Here is a 15,253-nt window from a genome sequence, read left to right on the forward strand (position 1 = left end):
ATAGAGCAAGACTCTGTCTCAAAACGATAATGATAATAATTAATAAATAAAAATCTCATTGTGTTCCAGACAAAATTTCTTTTGCATATCAACTGTGTCAACTTGCATATTAACTATAATCATTTTGTTTACTTTATATCCAATCTTGAGAAATCTTTGAGGACTAATTTCACTCTTTTCTGCCATTTTGGTAAACATACCAAATGCCATCAAATAAAATGCACAAAATTCCTGAGAAATACATTTTCTCCTTGAGGAGTAGACTTGCTGTGTTAGAGGAACTCATGGTTATCAAGCTTCTAGTTTAATAAACATGACTAGAATTCTCTATCTTAATATGAGTAGCTAGGTACGCACAAGGCGTCTAGAAGGTTAATACCTATAGTCTGAAAATAGCCACATTTTTTTACTGGCCACAGATTACAATTGCAGAATATTTATGGCCATACAAGACATCTTCCACCAAGCCCAAAAAATATATAAATGTCCTAGGAGTGCAGCATTTTTTGTTAAAGATAATATTAACGAGCTAGCTTAGGTTAACGGGTTAATGGTCACTGTTAAAAACAATAGCCCCGACTTTAGTGAGTACATCTGCACCTTCCAAGTTTAATTATAACTCTTTCTCTTTATAGTTAGAGTACAGACACTAACAAAAGACAATGCATTCCTGCTCTTGTTTTCTGAGGATGTCCAACTCTGTAATGGAGTCATTTCTAATAAACTTGCTTCTTTCACTGTGCTCTCTGACTCACCTCAAATTTCTTCCTGCACAAGATCTAAGAATCCTACTTTGTGGTCTGTATCAGGAACCTCTTTTCCAGCAACATCTTTCAGCAACACCATGAAGGGACACCAAGACAAGACCCCCACTCCAAGGAAAACAATCCACATAGAATTAATCAGCTGGCAAGTGGGCTGTCTTTTAGAGTCGCGAAGCCATTCAGGTTGGCAAGAATGATTACCCACTGTTACTTAAGTGAGAGGCCCTAGGGTATAATATTAGGGTGAGAGACTCAGCCCAAAGTTAGAGACCTGGGGGTGTCATAATCAGATTAGAGGCCAAGCCCACAGGGTTAGAGGCCCTGGGGAACATTGAGAAGAATGGATTTGGCTAAACAAGATGTTTGCCACTTTCTCTTTTTGGACTGTCCACCTTGTGCTTTGTCCCTCACCTGAGTGCTCTGCATATTGTTGCCTTTCTGCCCACCGCCTCCGTTTTGCAGTAGCCTGGAGGCTGCCCCAGGAAAGAGGCCCCAAACAGTTTAGCTTTTATTTTCCTCAGCGATCCTCTGACTTTTAGCCTTGATGTCTTAGAGCTATTGCTGCTACCACTTTTCTAGTTGGCAAAGCTAATAAACTAACATTAGAACAGCACCTACAGGTTTTTGACCCCACACCAAGGGAAGGTGGTCCTAGAAGCTAAAGGGCAGCAGTGGATAATAGGAGAATATTTATGAAAGTGTGAGGCCTTATTGCTAGACCGACCCTCCAGACATAACCCTTAAAGCCTGGCAAACCATAAACCCAGCTACTTACCTGTCAGAGTCCACAGGTGCTCCCAGCCTTTCTGGCATACAGGTTGTATTAGTCTGTTCTCATGCTGCTAATAAAGACATATCTGAGGCTGGGTAATTTATAAAAAAAGAGGTTTAATTGACTCACAGTTGCACATGGTCGGAGAGGCCTCACACTCATGGCAGAAGGCAGGTGAGGAACAAAGTCACATCTCTTACATGGCAGCAGGCAAAAGGGCTTGTGTAGGGAAACTCCCCTTTATAAAACCATCAGCTGTAATCCCAGCACTTTGGGAGTCCAAGGCAGTGGATGACCTGAGGTGAGGAGATCGAGGCCAGCCTGGCCAACATGGTGAAACTCCGTCTATACTAAAAGTACAAAAATTAGACAGGCATGGTGGTGGGCACCTGTAATCCCAGCTACTCGGGAGGCTGAGACAGGAGAATCACTTGAACCCGGGAATCAGAGGTTGCTGTGAGCCAAGATCATGATAATGCACTCCAGCCTGAGCAACAGAGCAAGACTCTGTCTCAAAAATAAATAAATAAATAAATAAATAAACCATCACATCTCATGAGGCTTATTCACTGTCACGAGAACAGCATGGGAAAGACCCATCCCCCGATTCAATTACCTCCCACTGGGCCCCTCCCACGATATATAGGAATTATGGGAGCTATAATTCAAGATAAGATTTGACTGGGGACACAGCCCAAGCATGTCACAGGTTATGAAACAAATTTATTCTAGCTGGCCAGACTTAAGAGAGATGAGCCCCTTGACCATCCCAAGGCAGAGTGGTTAACAGATGCAAGTTGTTGTATGCATCAGGAAAACAGGAGGGCTAGATATGCTATTATTAGCACAAGAGAATCAAGGCACAAGCCTTGCTGGCCTCGACCTCAGCTCAAAAATCTGAGTTAATTGAACTTACTAGGCCCCTGCAGTTGGAAAGGATTTAAAAGTTAACATTTACACTGATTCCAAGTATGATTTTTTAGTGCTTCATGCTTATGCTGCAATTTGGAATGGGTGGGGACTCCTGACCCCAAAGGGCTTTTCCATACAACATCATTCAGATTTTGAGCTTGTTAGAATGCTGCTTTGCTGCCAAAAAGTGACTATAATTAATTGCAGAGGACATCAAAAGAGAGACTGACCATGTAAAAGGAAATGCCCTTGTAGATGCCGCAGCCAAGGCCCCTGCACTGGAAGGGTCAATGGAGCTTATGGGCGTGCTGGTCAGCATACATAGAACTGGGCCGGAATACCCTGAAGAAGAACAAAAATGGTCCAGGGATTGCATTTCAGTCCAGGGCCCCTCGGGCTGAATGATGGTAATAAATTACTAATGCCAAGTACCAATCACAGGAGTATAACTCAGCCCTTTCGTGATTCTTTTCACCCTAGAAGGGATTCTTTGTTTCTGTTAATGTCTCATTTGTTTATAGGGGTAAATCTTTTCAAGACACTAAAACAGGTGACTCAGCCCTGTGAGCTCTGTGCCTGACATGACCCAAACGGCCAGCAATTTTCTCCTTCTCCAGTTAAACCTGTCCAAAATTGAGGAACCTATCCAGGTGAGAACTGGCAACTCTAATGTACTCCGATACCTTTCTGCAGGAGATTCAAATATTTGCTAATGCTTACTGATACCTTCACTGGTTAGATCGAGGCATTCCCCACCCCATCTGAAAAATGTTTACCAGAAGAAATAACTCCTCAGTTTGGGTAATCTAAAAGCCTGCAAAGTGACAATGGCCCATCTTTCACAGCAGGCGTAACCCAACACCTATCCTCAGCTTTAAGAATCCAATATGACCTTCACTCTGCTGGAGACCGCAGTCCTCTGGAAAGGTGAAAGGGCTAATCCTAAAGAAGACTCTAGCTAAATCAGAGGCCTGACTATCTCTAACACCCATAGCTTACTGCGGGTTTGAACTGCTCCAAAGTAAAACGTATAATCAAGTCCTGTCGAGTTAACATGTGGAAGGCCTTTCCTAACCACAGATCTCCTAATAGATGAAATGAATCTCCATTACAAAAATGTCATCAATCTAGGACAGGTGCAAAGGCACTCTGTGAATATGGAAACAAGCGTCTTCCCCTCCCACATGGGAGGAAAATTCAGTTTCAGCTCAGCTAGGAATTTAGTCTTACTAAAGACGTGGGAGGAAGTTCTTCAGCTGAGCAGCTTTCCCCAACGTGGAAGGGACCATAGCAAGGATACCTGAGTTCTCCAACAGACGTTCAACGCCAAGGGAGTCACAGGTGGGTGCACCTGTGTGGAAGTAAAGCTGTTGCTTATTCTGGGAGCCCAATCGGAGGCTGAGGGAGGTGGACGCGGGGCTATTTAAGCGTTAGCGGAGGGCGGGCTGGGTCGCTGCGCGTCTGCTCCTCCTTCTCGCGCTTCTGTTGCTGCCCTAATCCTGCCTTAGCCATGAGGGAGATCGTGCTCACGCAGATCAGGCAGTACGGGAACCAGATCGGGGCCAAGGTTGGCAGCCGGGGCTCTGAGGGCCCAGCCCGGGCCTGCCGGGTGGCCGGGGAAGATGTTGGCAGTGGCGGGAGCGGTGCCCCTGCATTGCGGCCCCTGGGCTCCCTGCCGGGGATGGTGGAACTGGGTGGCTGGCGAGGCGGCTGGGGTGGACCCCAGGGACAGGGCGGCCTGGGGATGGGGGTGCGGATGGGGGTGGGAGAGCGGCTGGGGCGCCTCCGTGACTCAGCCCCGGCCTGTCTGGCCCCTCCTGTCTCTTGCAGTTCTGGGAGGTGATCTCTGATGAACATGCCATCGACTCCGCTGGCACCTACCACGGGGACAGCCACTTGCAGCTGGAGCGCATCAACGTGTACTACAACGAGGCCAGCGGTGAGACCCCCGTCCTTCCCCCACCGCCCTCCTGGGAACGTGGCTCTCCCCTCGCTCATGCCCTCCCGCCCCACGCAGGTGGCAGGTACGTGCCCCGCGCTGTGCTCGTGGATCTGGAGCCGGGCACCATGGACTCTGTGCGCTCGGGTCCCTTCGGGCAGGTCTTCAGGCCAGACAACTTCATTTCCGGTGAGCTGCGGGCAAGGACTGGGGTGCGGCTCCTTAGCCAGGGCAGCTCAAAATCCAGGAACGCTCCAAGGTCATCCTGTGGGAACTGTGGCGCCAGGGCCCCTGAACACTCTCCTGTCCTCAATCTGCCTGTCCTAAAGGGGCTTCGGGAGGAAGGCCCGGGTGTCTCCTCAAGGTGAGGAGCTACTGATGTCCCTGCCGGGAGCTGAGCTGGGGCCGTGGCTACTGCCTTTCCTGAGAATGGGCAGGAGCCACCTGCAGCGAGGTCTGTGAACCTGTCTCAGGTTTGACTCCTGTCTTAATTTCTAACAGGGGAAGCTGCTGTCCTGTAACTCTGGGGGAGCGGGTTTCATTTGCTCCACCTGCAGGGCGAATGGTGCTTTCACCTCACATGTGACACTGGTGCTTTCTGCATTATGGTGGTGACCACTGATGACCGTATACCTGGCCGTCGAGTGACCGGCTGTACTGTCTTACAGGTCAGTGTGGGGCCGGAAACAACTGGGCCAAGGGACGCTACACAGAAGGCGCGGAGCTGATGGAGTCAGTGATGGACGTTGTCAGAAAGGAGGCTGAGAGCTGTGACTGTCTGCAGGGTTTCCAGCTGACCCACTCCCTGGGTTGGGGGACTGGGTCTGGGATGGGTACCCTTCTGCTCAGTAAGATCCGGGAGGAGTACCCAGACAGGATCATAAACACATTCAGCATCCTGCCCTCGCCCAAGGTGTCAGACACCGTGGTGGAGCCCTACAACGCCACCCTCTCAGTCCACCAGCTCATAGAAAACGCGGATGAGACCTTTTGCATAGATAACGAAGCGCTATATGACGTATGTTCCAGGACCCTAAAACTGCCCACACCCACCTATGGTGACCTGAACCACCTGGTGTCTGCTACCATGAGTGGGGTCACCACATGCCTGCGCTTCCCAGGCCAGCTGAATGCTGACCTGCGGAAGCTGGCCATGAACATGGCCCCATTTCCCCAGCTACATTTCTTCATGCCCGGCTTTGCCCCACTGACCAACCAGGGCAGCCAGCAGTACTGGGCCTTGACTGTGGCTGAGCTTACCCAGCAGATGTTTGATGCTAAGAACATGATGGCTGCCCGTGACCCCCGTCACGGCCGCTACCTAACGGCGGCTGCCATTTTCAGGGGTCGCATGCCCATGAGGGAGGTGGATGAACAAATGTTCAACATTCAAGATAAGAACAGCAGCTACTTTGCTGACTGGTTCCCTGACAACGTAAAAACAGCCGTCTGTGACATCCTACCCCGGGGGCTAAAAATGTCAGCCACCTTCATTGGGAATAATACGGCCATCCAGGAACTCTTCACGTGTGTCTCAGAGCAGTTTACAGCAATGTTCAGGCGCAAGGCCTTCCTCCACTGGTACACGGGCGAGGGCGTGGATGAGATGGAATTCACCGAGGCTGAGAGCAACGTGAACGACCTGGTGTCTGAATATCAGCGATATCAGGATGCCACGGCCGAGGAGAAGGATGAGGAGTGTGCTGAGGAGGAGGTGGCCTAGAACTCTCCTTTTCTAGGTAAAGGGGGGAAGCAGTGTGGATTCTTTACTGTGTTCTGACAGCCATGTGTCACTATGCGCTTGTTCATTTGTGTCTTCACATCTCCTGCTGCATTTTAAAGCATTTCTATAGTATGCAGTTTTGACTAATAAAGTGTTCTCACAGCATCTGGTTTCACCTCCATCTTCCATGGGCCCTCTGGCTACTGCTGCCAGATGCACACAGTTGTCCTGCAAGGCAGAAGCTGTCTGGGTTCGTCACATGCCCAGGAACAAGCATTCCAGTGGCTCCAGGAGGGCTCGGCATGGGCTATGGACGTGGCAGGTAGGCTTCACGCGAACTTGGGGATGCCCTGGGCCTTGGGCAGCGACGTGGTGGAAAACCTGTTCCTGAAGACAAGCCTTGGCTTATCCCATGTACCAAACTTCTAGGGGACCAGCTGGCCATGTTTCTGGAACTTTAAAAGGGGTCAGCGACCCTGGTGGACAATGTCCCCAAAGTCCCATCTTGGAGTAGGAATGTGGTCAGACAGCTGGCTCTGAACCAGCAATGAAGGGTGTGCAAGTGGGACCACAGCCACTCCATCACCACGATGGCCTGGGTGTGTTTGTGTGGCCTCATTCTCTTAATGAGGTGGGCATGGGATATCTGGCAGGGACTAGGCAGGAATCGAGCCCAGTGTCTGCTAACATGCACTGAACCCCTATGTAGAAGGGGATTAGGTCCTGGGGGCCGTAGATGTGGTTGCTGGGCCTGTGTGCTCAGGGCAGTCTCTCCAAAGGCACAGATGGGGTTTCTGAACAGGACCTGGGGAGACAGGCAGGTGCTCACAAATGCTGCTTCCCCCAACTGGCAACCAGTGAGAAAAATGCCTGAGTGGAGGTCTGACCTGCCCCAGTCTGGAGGACTGATGCTCTCTGGAAAGGTGGCTAATGAGTACTGTCTGCTGTCTCCCTGTCCCCCACTCCAAAACTTCAGGGCAAAAATAATCCAAGATTGCCAGGATGATCCTGGTGAGGGTGGCACCTTTGGGGACAGGCCCTTCAGCCTGGCAGAGTCTCCTCCCCAGGCTTCTTGGGGAGCCTGGACTGCAAAAGCCTGCTTTGGGGAAGCTGTCAAATGAGAGCTGTGTGTGTGAGCTGGGTGCTGGGATGCATGCACGGACAGTGTTCTTCTCCCTGGCTCTCGTAGAACTTGTCCATGGCCTGTGTGATGGTCTCTTGGTAATTCCCACCCTACCCTCATCACACAGATAACATGAAGCCAGCATAGCCTGGGGGTGGGCAGATGTACAGGTTCTACTCCAGGTCCCCTGGGAATGCCCACCTGCCTCCGACGTGTCAGGGAAAGCAGGTGAGGCCCCTTCTTGTTCTCTGAATGTTGTCAATGGTCTATTGCAGCCAAATGGGAACAGGCAGGCAGGAGAGTGTCTCATCTCGAAAGAAGTGGCTCCTGGAAGCAGCTGGGAGGTGGGAGAGGTTCCCCACACTCCCCCACACTCCCCCACACTCCCCCACACTCCCCCACACTCCCCCACACTCCCCCACACTCCCCCACACTCCCCCACACTCCACTCCCCCAGCCTGTTCTAGGAGCAGGAAAAGGGGCCTCTGTGACAGCCCTCCTCAGTGGCTCTCACTGTCTAAGGGGTGTCCTTGCCCAACCCAGGTGTGCACCCATCTGAGATGGTCTTGCGTGGACCTGGTTAGGAAGGTTCAGCTGCAGCAACCACCGGAACCTGCCCACACCTGGTGTCTCCACTCATGCGTGGGGCTAGATGTTCCTCCCTCCTGTAGTGGCACAGCCAGACTGGCAGAGGGGGCAAGTCACCACTGCAGTTCCCACCTGGGTCTGAGGGGGGTCAGGCTTGGTGCCCATGTATTTCCCAATTACCTGGTTCCATCTGGGGGCTTCATGGACAGGAGTGGTGCTTTTCCAGGCCTTTTTTCCACGTGCCAGCTACAGGCCCAGGTTTCCCGAGTTTCTGGAGCCCCTCTTCCAGCCTGGCAAGCAAGGTGTGTCGTAGGGGAAGGACATCAAGCCTACAGGCAGCAGAGTATGTTCTCTACTCCTGGAGGCCCCTGGTTGTTTACCTCTTTGGGTGAGAGTCGGGTTAGGATCTCAACATTCTTGTAGGACTTCAGAACTGTACAGACAGGGGCCCAGGAGGGAACAGGGGCTGGGACTGGCAGCTAACCAGAGTGGTGGGGGTTGTAGGGCTCAGTTTGGTCTTGCAGGGAATTCAGGGAGGCTTGGATTTGCTGAAGCTCTAGATGAGCTTGGGCTTGGATATGGAAACAGCATAGAGCAGGGGCCCTTCTGCATGCTTGACTCTGAGCAGTTGCACCCTGGTGCATTCATAGGTGTTCCCCACCTGGAGCACAGCTGTGGATAGAAGTAGGGAGAGCTGTGGAGGGAAGAGGAGGAGGAGGGAGTCTCAGGGCAGCCCCAGCATCCAGGCAGGGCCTCTGCAAGTGAGATGCAGATCCAGCCTGTTGGGCACTTAGCAGCTGCTTGGTCAGCTGCAGATCACCTGACCTCTGTTCACCAGTAAATGGGGGTTGCAGTAGCACTTACCTTCTGGGACTCCTGTAGCTTGAAGGGGCAGCACACACCACGTGCTGAGAAAGCACCTAACTCAGGTAAGCTTCTCCAAGAGCACCACATCAGATTAACACCCAACCTGTACAGGACACCATCAAATCTCCCCACCCCTCATTCCAACGGAAGAAAAGGGAGTCTCTGTCTTTGGGGAGCAAGCACAGGCCTATCTATGCAGTGGGCACATGGCCCAGGTGGGGAAAAGGCCCTTGGATATGTGCTGGTTTCACCAACCATCTGTGGGTTGGGTTTGGCCTGGACCCTGTACCCCAGGAGGCTGGCAGCCCCCTGCATGGGAGAGGACTGGGAGGTGGGTGGGAGGGCTGAGCTTTGAGGGAAGCCATTATTTGGCCTCATGGGAAGTGGTGCAGGTGGTTGTTGGTGGCTCAGTTTTGCAGGACCTGGGTCATCAGCCAAGGAGTGAAAATTGCCTTTTTATGAGAAATTGCTAAAATTGATGCAATCTCATAGTTGAAAAGGTGAGTAATGCTGACAGTTGGCTTCACCTGCCCCTTCCCCACAAGTAACTGGTGTTCAGAGGTGGATTTGGTTCCTTCCCAGCCTTTCCCGTTTGCATGTAGCTGCGTGCATGTACTTTTGTGTGTACACACACGTTCCCTGGAGGGGTTACTTTTATTTTTTTATTTGGGGGGATAACTAGTGAGGCAGCCTGACACTTGCTGATCTTGTCTTTTAATTGTGGAGTCCTCTATGGAGTGGGCATCGGGTACTTACTAGCTGGCCTCTGCCAGCTGTTTGGCTGCCCCACTTTCTGCCCTTCACAGACATGCTGGCCACCTGGTGTGACATTCAGTGGCCTTGTTTGCAGCTAGTGTGATGAGACAAGTGGATCAGGTACATTATAAACTGAGAAAGCACACAACATGCAGAGGGAAAGGATAAATGACCATGTGTGTACTGCTCGGCTGAAGTCCACATCACATGACTGAGATGACATTTTTTCACCTAACATTTGGGCCCTGAGAAACAGCATCTATGTTTTACTTTTTATTTATAACAGAGTTAGAAGAAGTACTACCAGGCTTTATTTTCCATTTTCCCCAACTCCCACTTTACCCCCTCAAGTTTACCTACCTCAGAGAGAAAGCGGAGCTCGCCTGGTTAATGACAGCCTGAAATTATTTGAGCCAGGTCACTGTGTAAAGGTCATACTGCTTCTGTCTCCTTGTGCATCACTTGCGCAGCTCAGATATTTCATAGCTCCCTGTATACAGGTAGCTGTGTTGCCCTCCTAGCCTGCTTTTTTGGTTTGATACATGCCTGGGAGCATGTGGGAGCACTTAAGGTCTAGGCTCATGGGAGGACAGTTCTGCCCACCCCAGCTCATCTCTCCAGCTCAGCCTGCATGCCTGCCTTCCTCCAACTGATTCCAGAGTAGGGGATGGGAGGTCTCACACTGACCTCAAGTTTATGTGACTTTTTCCACCTCTGCTTTCCCAGACAGCCCTTGCTGTGGGACTTGAAAGGAGATTTGTGAAGTCAGTATCTACTTTTCTTGTGTGGGTGTTTATAAATTATTCCCCTGGAGGGGAATAAATATTAGAGGTACTCCAAACCCCTAACATATAAACATCTAAGCCTGGCCCTTTTTTGGTGGTAAAATATATACAACATAAAACTTACCATTTTAACCATGTTTAAACATACAGTTGAGTGGCATCCAGTATAATGTGTTGTACAACCATCTCCTTTATCCATATCTACAACTTCTTTATCAGCCTAAACTGAAACACCAAACCCATAAATAAGTCTTCGAATAGAAGACTGATGCATTTGACTCTATAAAAATTAAAACTTTATAGGTGAGAAAAATGCCTCAAAGTCAAAAGTCAACAGACTGGGGAAACAGATCTGCAACATACATGACAGACAAAAAGCTAATTTGGGTAATATATGTGTATATATATAGCTATATAGCTATCCTAAATTATTAAAAGATCAACAGCCAAATTGAAAAATGGACAAGGGATGTAAAGAAACAGTTCAAAGAAACATGTAGATTTTTAAATATTTGCTAATTTGTGGTAAAATATGTATAACAGAAAATTTAAGTACATTAAGTATAAATACATTGTTGTGCAACTATCACCACTATCCATTCCAACCCTGTGTTATTATCCCAAAGTGAAACTTTGTATCCACGGAACAATAGCTCCCCTCTCCCTTCCCCCCATCCCCTGGGAACCACATCCTACTTTCTGTGTCTATGAATTTAACTGCTCTAGGTACACTATAAAAGTGGAAAGCATGGAGTATTAGCATTTTTTTGTTTTAATGTTTTCAAGGTTTATGTTGTAGCATGTATTAGAATTTCTTTTTAAGGCTGAATAATATATCATTGTGTGTATTGATCATATTTGCTTATCCATTCATCTGTAGATGGACATTTGGGCTTTTTCTACCGTCTGGCTCTTGTGAATGCTGCTATAAACAGGGGTGTGCAAATTCCCACTTTCAGTTTTTTGGGGTATATACCCAGATGTGGGATTACTGGATCATATGGTGATTACTGTTTTCCACAGTGGCTGTGCCATCTTACTTTCCCACCAGCAGTGTGCAGGAGTCCTGACTTCTCCACATCCAGCATTTGCTGTTCTCTGGGGCTTTGTTGTTTTGCTTTGCTGGTGGTGGTGTTTTTGATGGCAGCTATGCTTACATGTGTCAGTTGGTATTGCACTGTGGTTTGGATTTACTTTTTTCTCATGATTAGTGATGCTGAGCACCTTATCCTGTGCTTGCTGGTCATTTGCATATCTTCTTTAGAGAAATGTGTATTCTAAAACCTTTGCTCATGTTTAAATTTGATTGTTTTGTTGTTGCTGAGGTCTTTACATAGCCTGGATATTAATTACTTATCAAATATATAATGTGTGAATATTTTCTTTCTCTTCATGAATTTATTTTCAATCTATTGATTGTATCTTCAGATACATAACAGCTTGTCACTTTGATGAAGTTCTTTTTATGTATTTTTGTTGTTGTTGTCTGTGCTTTCACTGTCATATCCAAGAAGTTATTGTCAGATTCTACGTTATGAAACATTTTTCCTATGTTTTCTTCTAAGGGTTTTATAGTCGTAGCTCTTACAATTAGATGTTTGGTCCATTTTAAATTAAGTTTTTTATATGGTGTAAAGTAAGGGTCCAACTGTATTGTTTTCCATGTAAATATTCATTCTTAACACCATTTAAAAATATACTGTCCTTTCCCCATAGTTTTGACTCCCTTGTTAAAAATCATGACTGTGTTTTTTGGTTCTTTATTTCTATTGCATTGGTCTTTATGTCTGTCTCCATGGTGGTACAGCATTGTTTTGGGTACTGAAGCATTGCAGTAAGTTTGAAACCAGGAGGTGTTAGTCCTCTAACTTTGTTAGTTTTTAAGATTGATTTGGCTACTTGGGGTTTTTTGAGATTTCATCTGAATTTCAGAATAGGTTTTTCTACTTTTGCAAATATTGGAATTTTTATAGTGATTTTATTGAATCTGTAGATAACTATTGATAACAATGGCGTCTTGATGAGGTTTTGTCTTCCAGTCCATAAACACATGATGTCTTTTCATTTATTTGTGTCATCTTTAATACTTTCCTGCAATGTTTATAGTTTTGCTGTACAGGTTTTTCATTTCCTTGGTTAAGTGGGCTTCTAAGTATTTTATTCTTTTGATGCTATCATACATGATACTGTTGTCTTGATTTCTTCTTCAGATAGTTTGTTATTGTAGAAATACAACCGATTTTTGTGTCTTGATTTTGTATCCTGCAGTTTTGCTGAATGTTATTTATTGCATCTGATAGTTTATCTCACAGAAACTAAAAGATTTTTAATATATAAAGTTATGTCATCTGCGAACAGAAAATTTTACTTTTTTAAAAGTTGGAATATCTTTTATTATTTTACTTGCCTTATTGTTTTAACTAACTAGAACCTTCAGTACTATATTAAATAGAAGTAGTAAAAGCAGGCATCCTTGATTTTGGTCTTAGGGTAAAAGCTTTCAGTCTTTCATTATAATGTTAGCTGTGTGTTTTTTTAAATATAACCTTATGTTAAGGTGTTTTATTCCTTTTTATATCTCATTAAGTATATTTTATCATGAACGTGGGTTAAATTTTGACAAATGCTTTTTCTTCTTTGATTAAGATGACCACATGAGGTTTTTTCCTTCTTTATGTTAATGTGATATTATGCTGATTTTCATGTGTTGGAACATACTTTTATTTCAGGAGTCAATTATACTCATTCATAGTGTATAATCCTTTTAATGTACTGCTAAATTTGAATTGCTGGTATTTTGTTGAGGATTTTTGCATCAGCATTTGTAAGGGATGTTTGTTTGTAGTTTTCTTATGGTGCCTTTGTCTGACTTGGTGTCGGGGTAATACTGTCCTCGTAGAATAAGTTAGAAAATGTTACCTCCTCTTCAACATTTTGAAAAAGTTTGAGAAAAACTGGTGTTAATTCTGCTTTAAATGTTGGGTAGAATTCAACAGTGAAGCCATCTGGTCCAGGCTTTTCTTTGTTGCTGGGTTTTTGATTACTGATGTCATCTTCTTGCTGAGTCTCCTTGCTGAATAGGTTTATTCAACTTTTCTGATTCAGTCTTAGTAGGTTTTTTGTTTCTAGGAATTTGTTCATTTTATTTAGGTTACTCAATTTTTTAGTGTATAGTTCCTTATGGTACTCTCGTGCATGCTTTTTTTACTCCAAAAATTTGTTAGTAATGTACCCATTTTATTTTTGAGTTTAGTAATTTGAGTATTCCCTTTTTTTCCTTAGTCAATCTAGATAAAATTTTGTCAATTCTGATCTTTTTCAGAGAACAAACTTGGTTTTGTTGATTTTTGATATTGTTTTTCTGTTCTCTATTTCACTTATTTCCACTGCTATCTTTATCATTTTTAAAATTTGGTAGCTTTTAGTTGTCCCTCTTTTAGTTGTCCCTCTTTTAGTTGTCCCTCTTTTAGTTGTCCCCCTTTTTCCCTCTGTTTTTAGTTCCTTAGGAGTAAAGTTGTTGATTCGGTATCTTATTTTTTATTATCATTTATAGCTATAAATTTTTCCCTTATGGTACTGTTTTTGATGTATCTCTTAACTTTCGGTATTTCATATTTTTGTCTCTAGATATTTTCTGTTTTCTCTTGTGATTTCTTTTATCCATCCTTGAGTGTTTAATACCTATATTTTTAGACATAAAATGTGAAACCTACAAAATTTTCTTGATTTGTTACAGTTTTATTTGTTGTAAATTTTTATTTAAGAATTAAATGTGTGTATCAACATTTGTTATGTTCTCATAAACTTTGTAATACATGGAGATTCCTGGTCCACATATATAAGCCTCTACATGAATATTATTTTGAAGCATTTAATTTTCTGTTTTAAGATTTCAAAGGTCTAAATGAAATTGAGATTTTGGTTTCTGAGATGAAATCATGGTAGGTGACTGATAAATGCTTAAAAATTAGCCAAAACTTAAAATTAAGTTAAAGTTTACCTTCAAGATTCAACCTGAATGAGTTGCCCTGTATTGCTGGTAATAAAAAATAAGTCTTTAATGGTATAAAAGCAAACTTCAGAGAATGTCTTTTTTTCCCCCATTGACATCTAAATTAAAAGCTATAAAAAATTTTGATGGCCTTATGCATTTTTTACTTTAGAATTCCAACTTTTTCTGGTTAAAATTTTTCCAAATAGATTCCTGTGTATTTGAAAGACAAATAATTTTTTAGTTGAAATGCTTAAGCAGTTAAATAAGGCCATGAAACTTTCTTGAACTTGTGGGAATCCATGAGAAAATCTGACATTATGTTCTATTCTCTTGGAAGGTAGAAATATCGTTTGACTTCTGTTTTGCTGACAAGAAATGTGGTCCTGAGCAAGGCTGCCTGGGACAATGACCTCACACATGGAAAACGCTGGAGCCCATCTGTCTCCAATCTGCTGTTTTCCAAAAATTAGGGAAGTTCAGTTTTCCCTTGATACTCTCTGTTTCTACCAACCCCAACGCCAGGGCTGTCCTGCTTCTACAAGTGACAATGACAAATATAGGCTTGAAGGAAGATGAGCTGATGGCATTCCCAGCTTACTACCACTCCTTGGGGGCCTTATCTCACATACGTGGATTCAACTCATAGACTCAGCTGGGTGAGGATCTATTGTTCAGCTACATTAGAAGTGACTGCTTAAGACTCTGGTGTGTGGTGAAATGAGGCAGAATTTTCTCAATGCAGTGTTGGGAGAAGTTTCTCCTCATAATTACCATCTTACTATCACTAAATCATAGCTAAAATAAGGAAATTATTCAAGAAGAAATAGAAATGTAATCTTATGAAGACATAAATTTAGAGATTTGTGGAAAGCCCTTCATAATTTCATGGTGTTCTCTTTGAGCTGGGATTATAGTTAATATTTCATTATCATATATTAGCTGTTCTAGACTTTATGCATTTATGTAAAGTTTTCTTTGTTGTACTTTAAGTTCTGGGATACATGGGCAGAGCATGCATGTTTGTTCCATA

General features: G+C 45.0%; 1 protein-coding gene across 1 annotated transcript; it reads left to right on the forward strand.

Moving 5' to 3' along the window:
- The first annotated feature begins 2,447 nt into the window (after positions 1–2,447).
- On the forward strand, positions 2,448–6,275 carry LOC747817 (tubulin beta-8 chain-like). Its single transcript, XM_024353696.3, has 4 exons — positions 2,448–4,015; positions 4,279–4,387; positions 4,466–4,576; positions 5,056–6,275. The coding sequence occupies exons 1-4, from the start codon at positions 3,959–3,961 to the stop codon at positions 6,108–6,110; spliced, it is 1,332 nt and encodes a 443-aa protein (XP_024209464.2). The 5' UTR covers positions 2,448–3,958; the 3' UTR covers positions 6,111–6,275.
- Positions 6,276–15,253: the final 8,978 nt, after the last annotated feature.

This window comes from Pan troglodytes, chromosome 17 (genome assembly GCF_028858775.2).
Source record: "Pan troglodytes isolate AG18354 chromosome 17, NHGRI_mPanTro3-v2.0_pri, whole genome shotgun sequence".
Classification (NCBI taxonomy): Eukaryota; Metazoa; Chordata; class Mammalia; order Primates; family Hominidae; genus Pan; species Pan troglodytes.

Excerpts from the sequence above, each read along its gene's own strand:
- LOC747817 (XM_024353696.3), top strand. The coding sequence starts at position 3,959 with ATGAGGGAGATCGTGCTCACGCAGATCAGGCAGTACGGGAACCAGATC. Across the intron at positions 4,388-4,465 it reads GTACTACAACGAGGCCAGCG|GTGGCAGGTACGTGCCCCGC; the intron begins GTGAGACCCCCG and ends CGCCCCACGCAG. Across the intron at positions 4,577-5,055 it reads GCCAGACAACTTCATTTCCG|GTCAGTGTGGGGCCGGAAAC; the intron begins GTGAGCTGCGGG and ends ACTGTCTTACAG.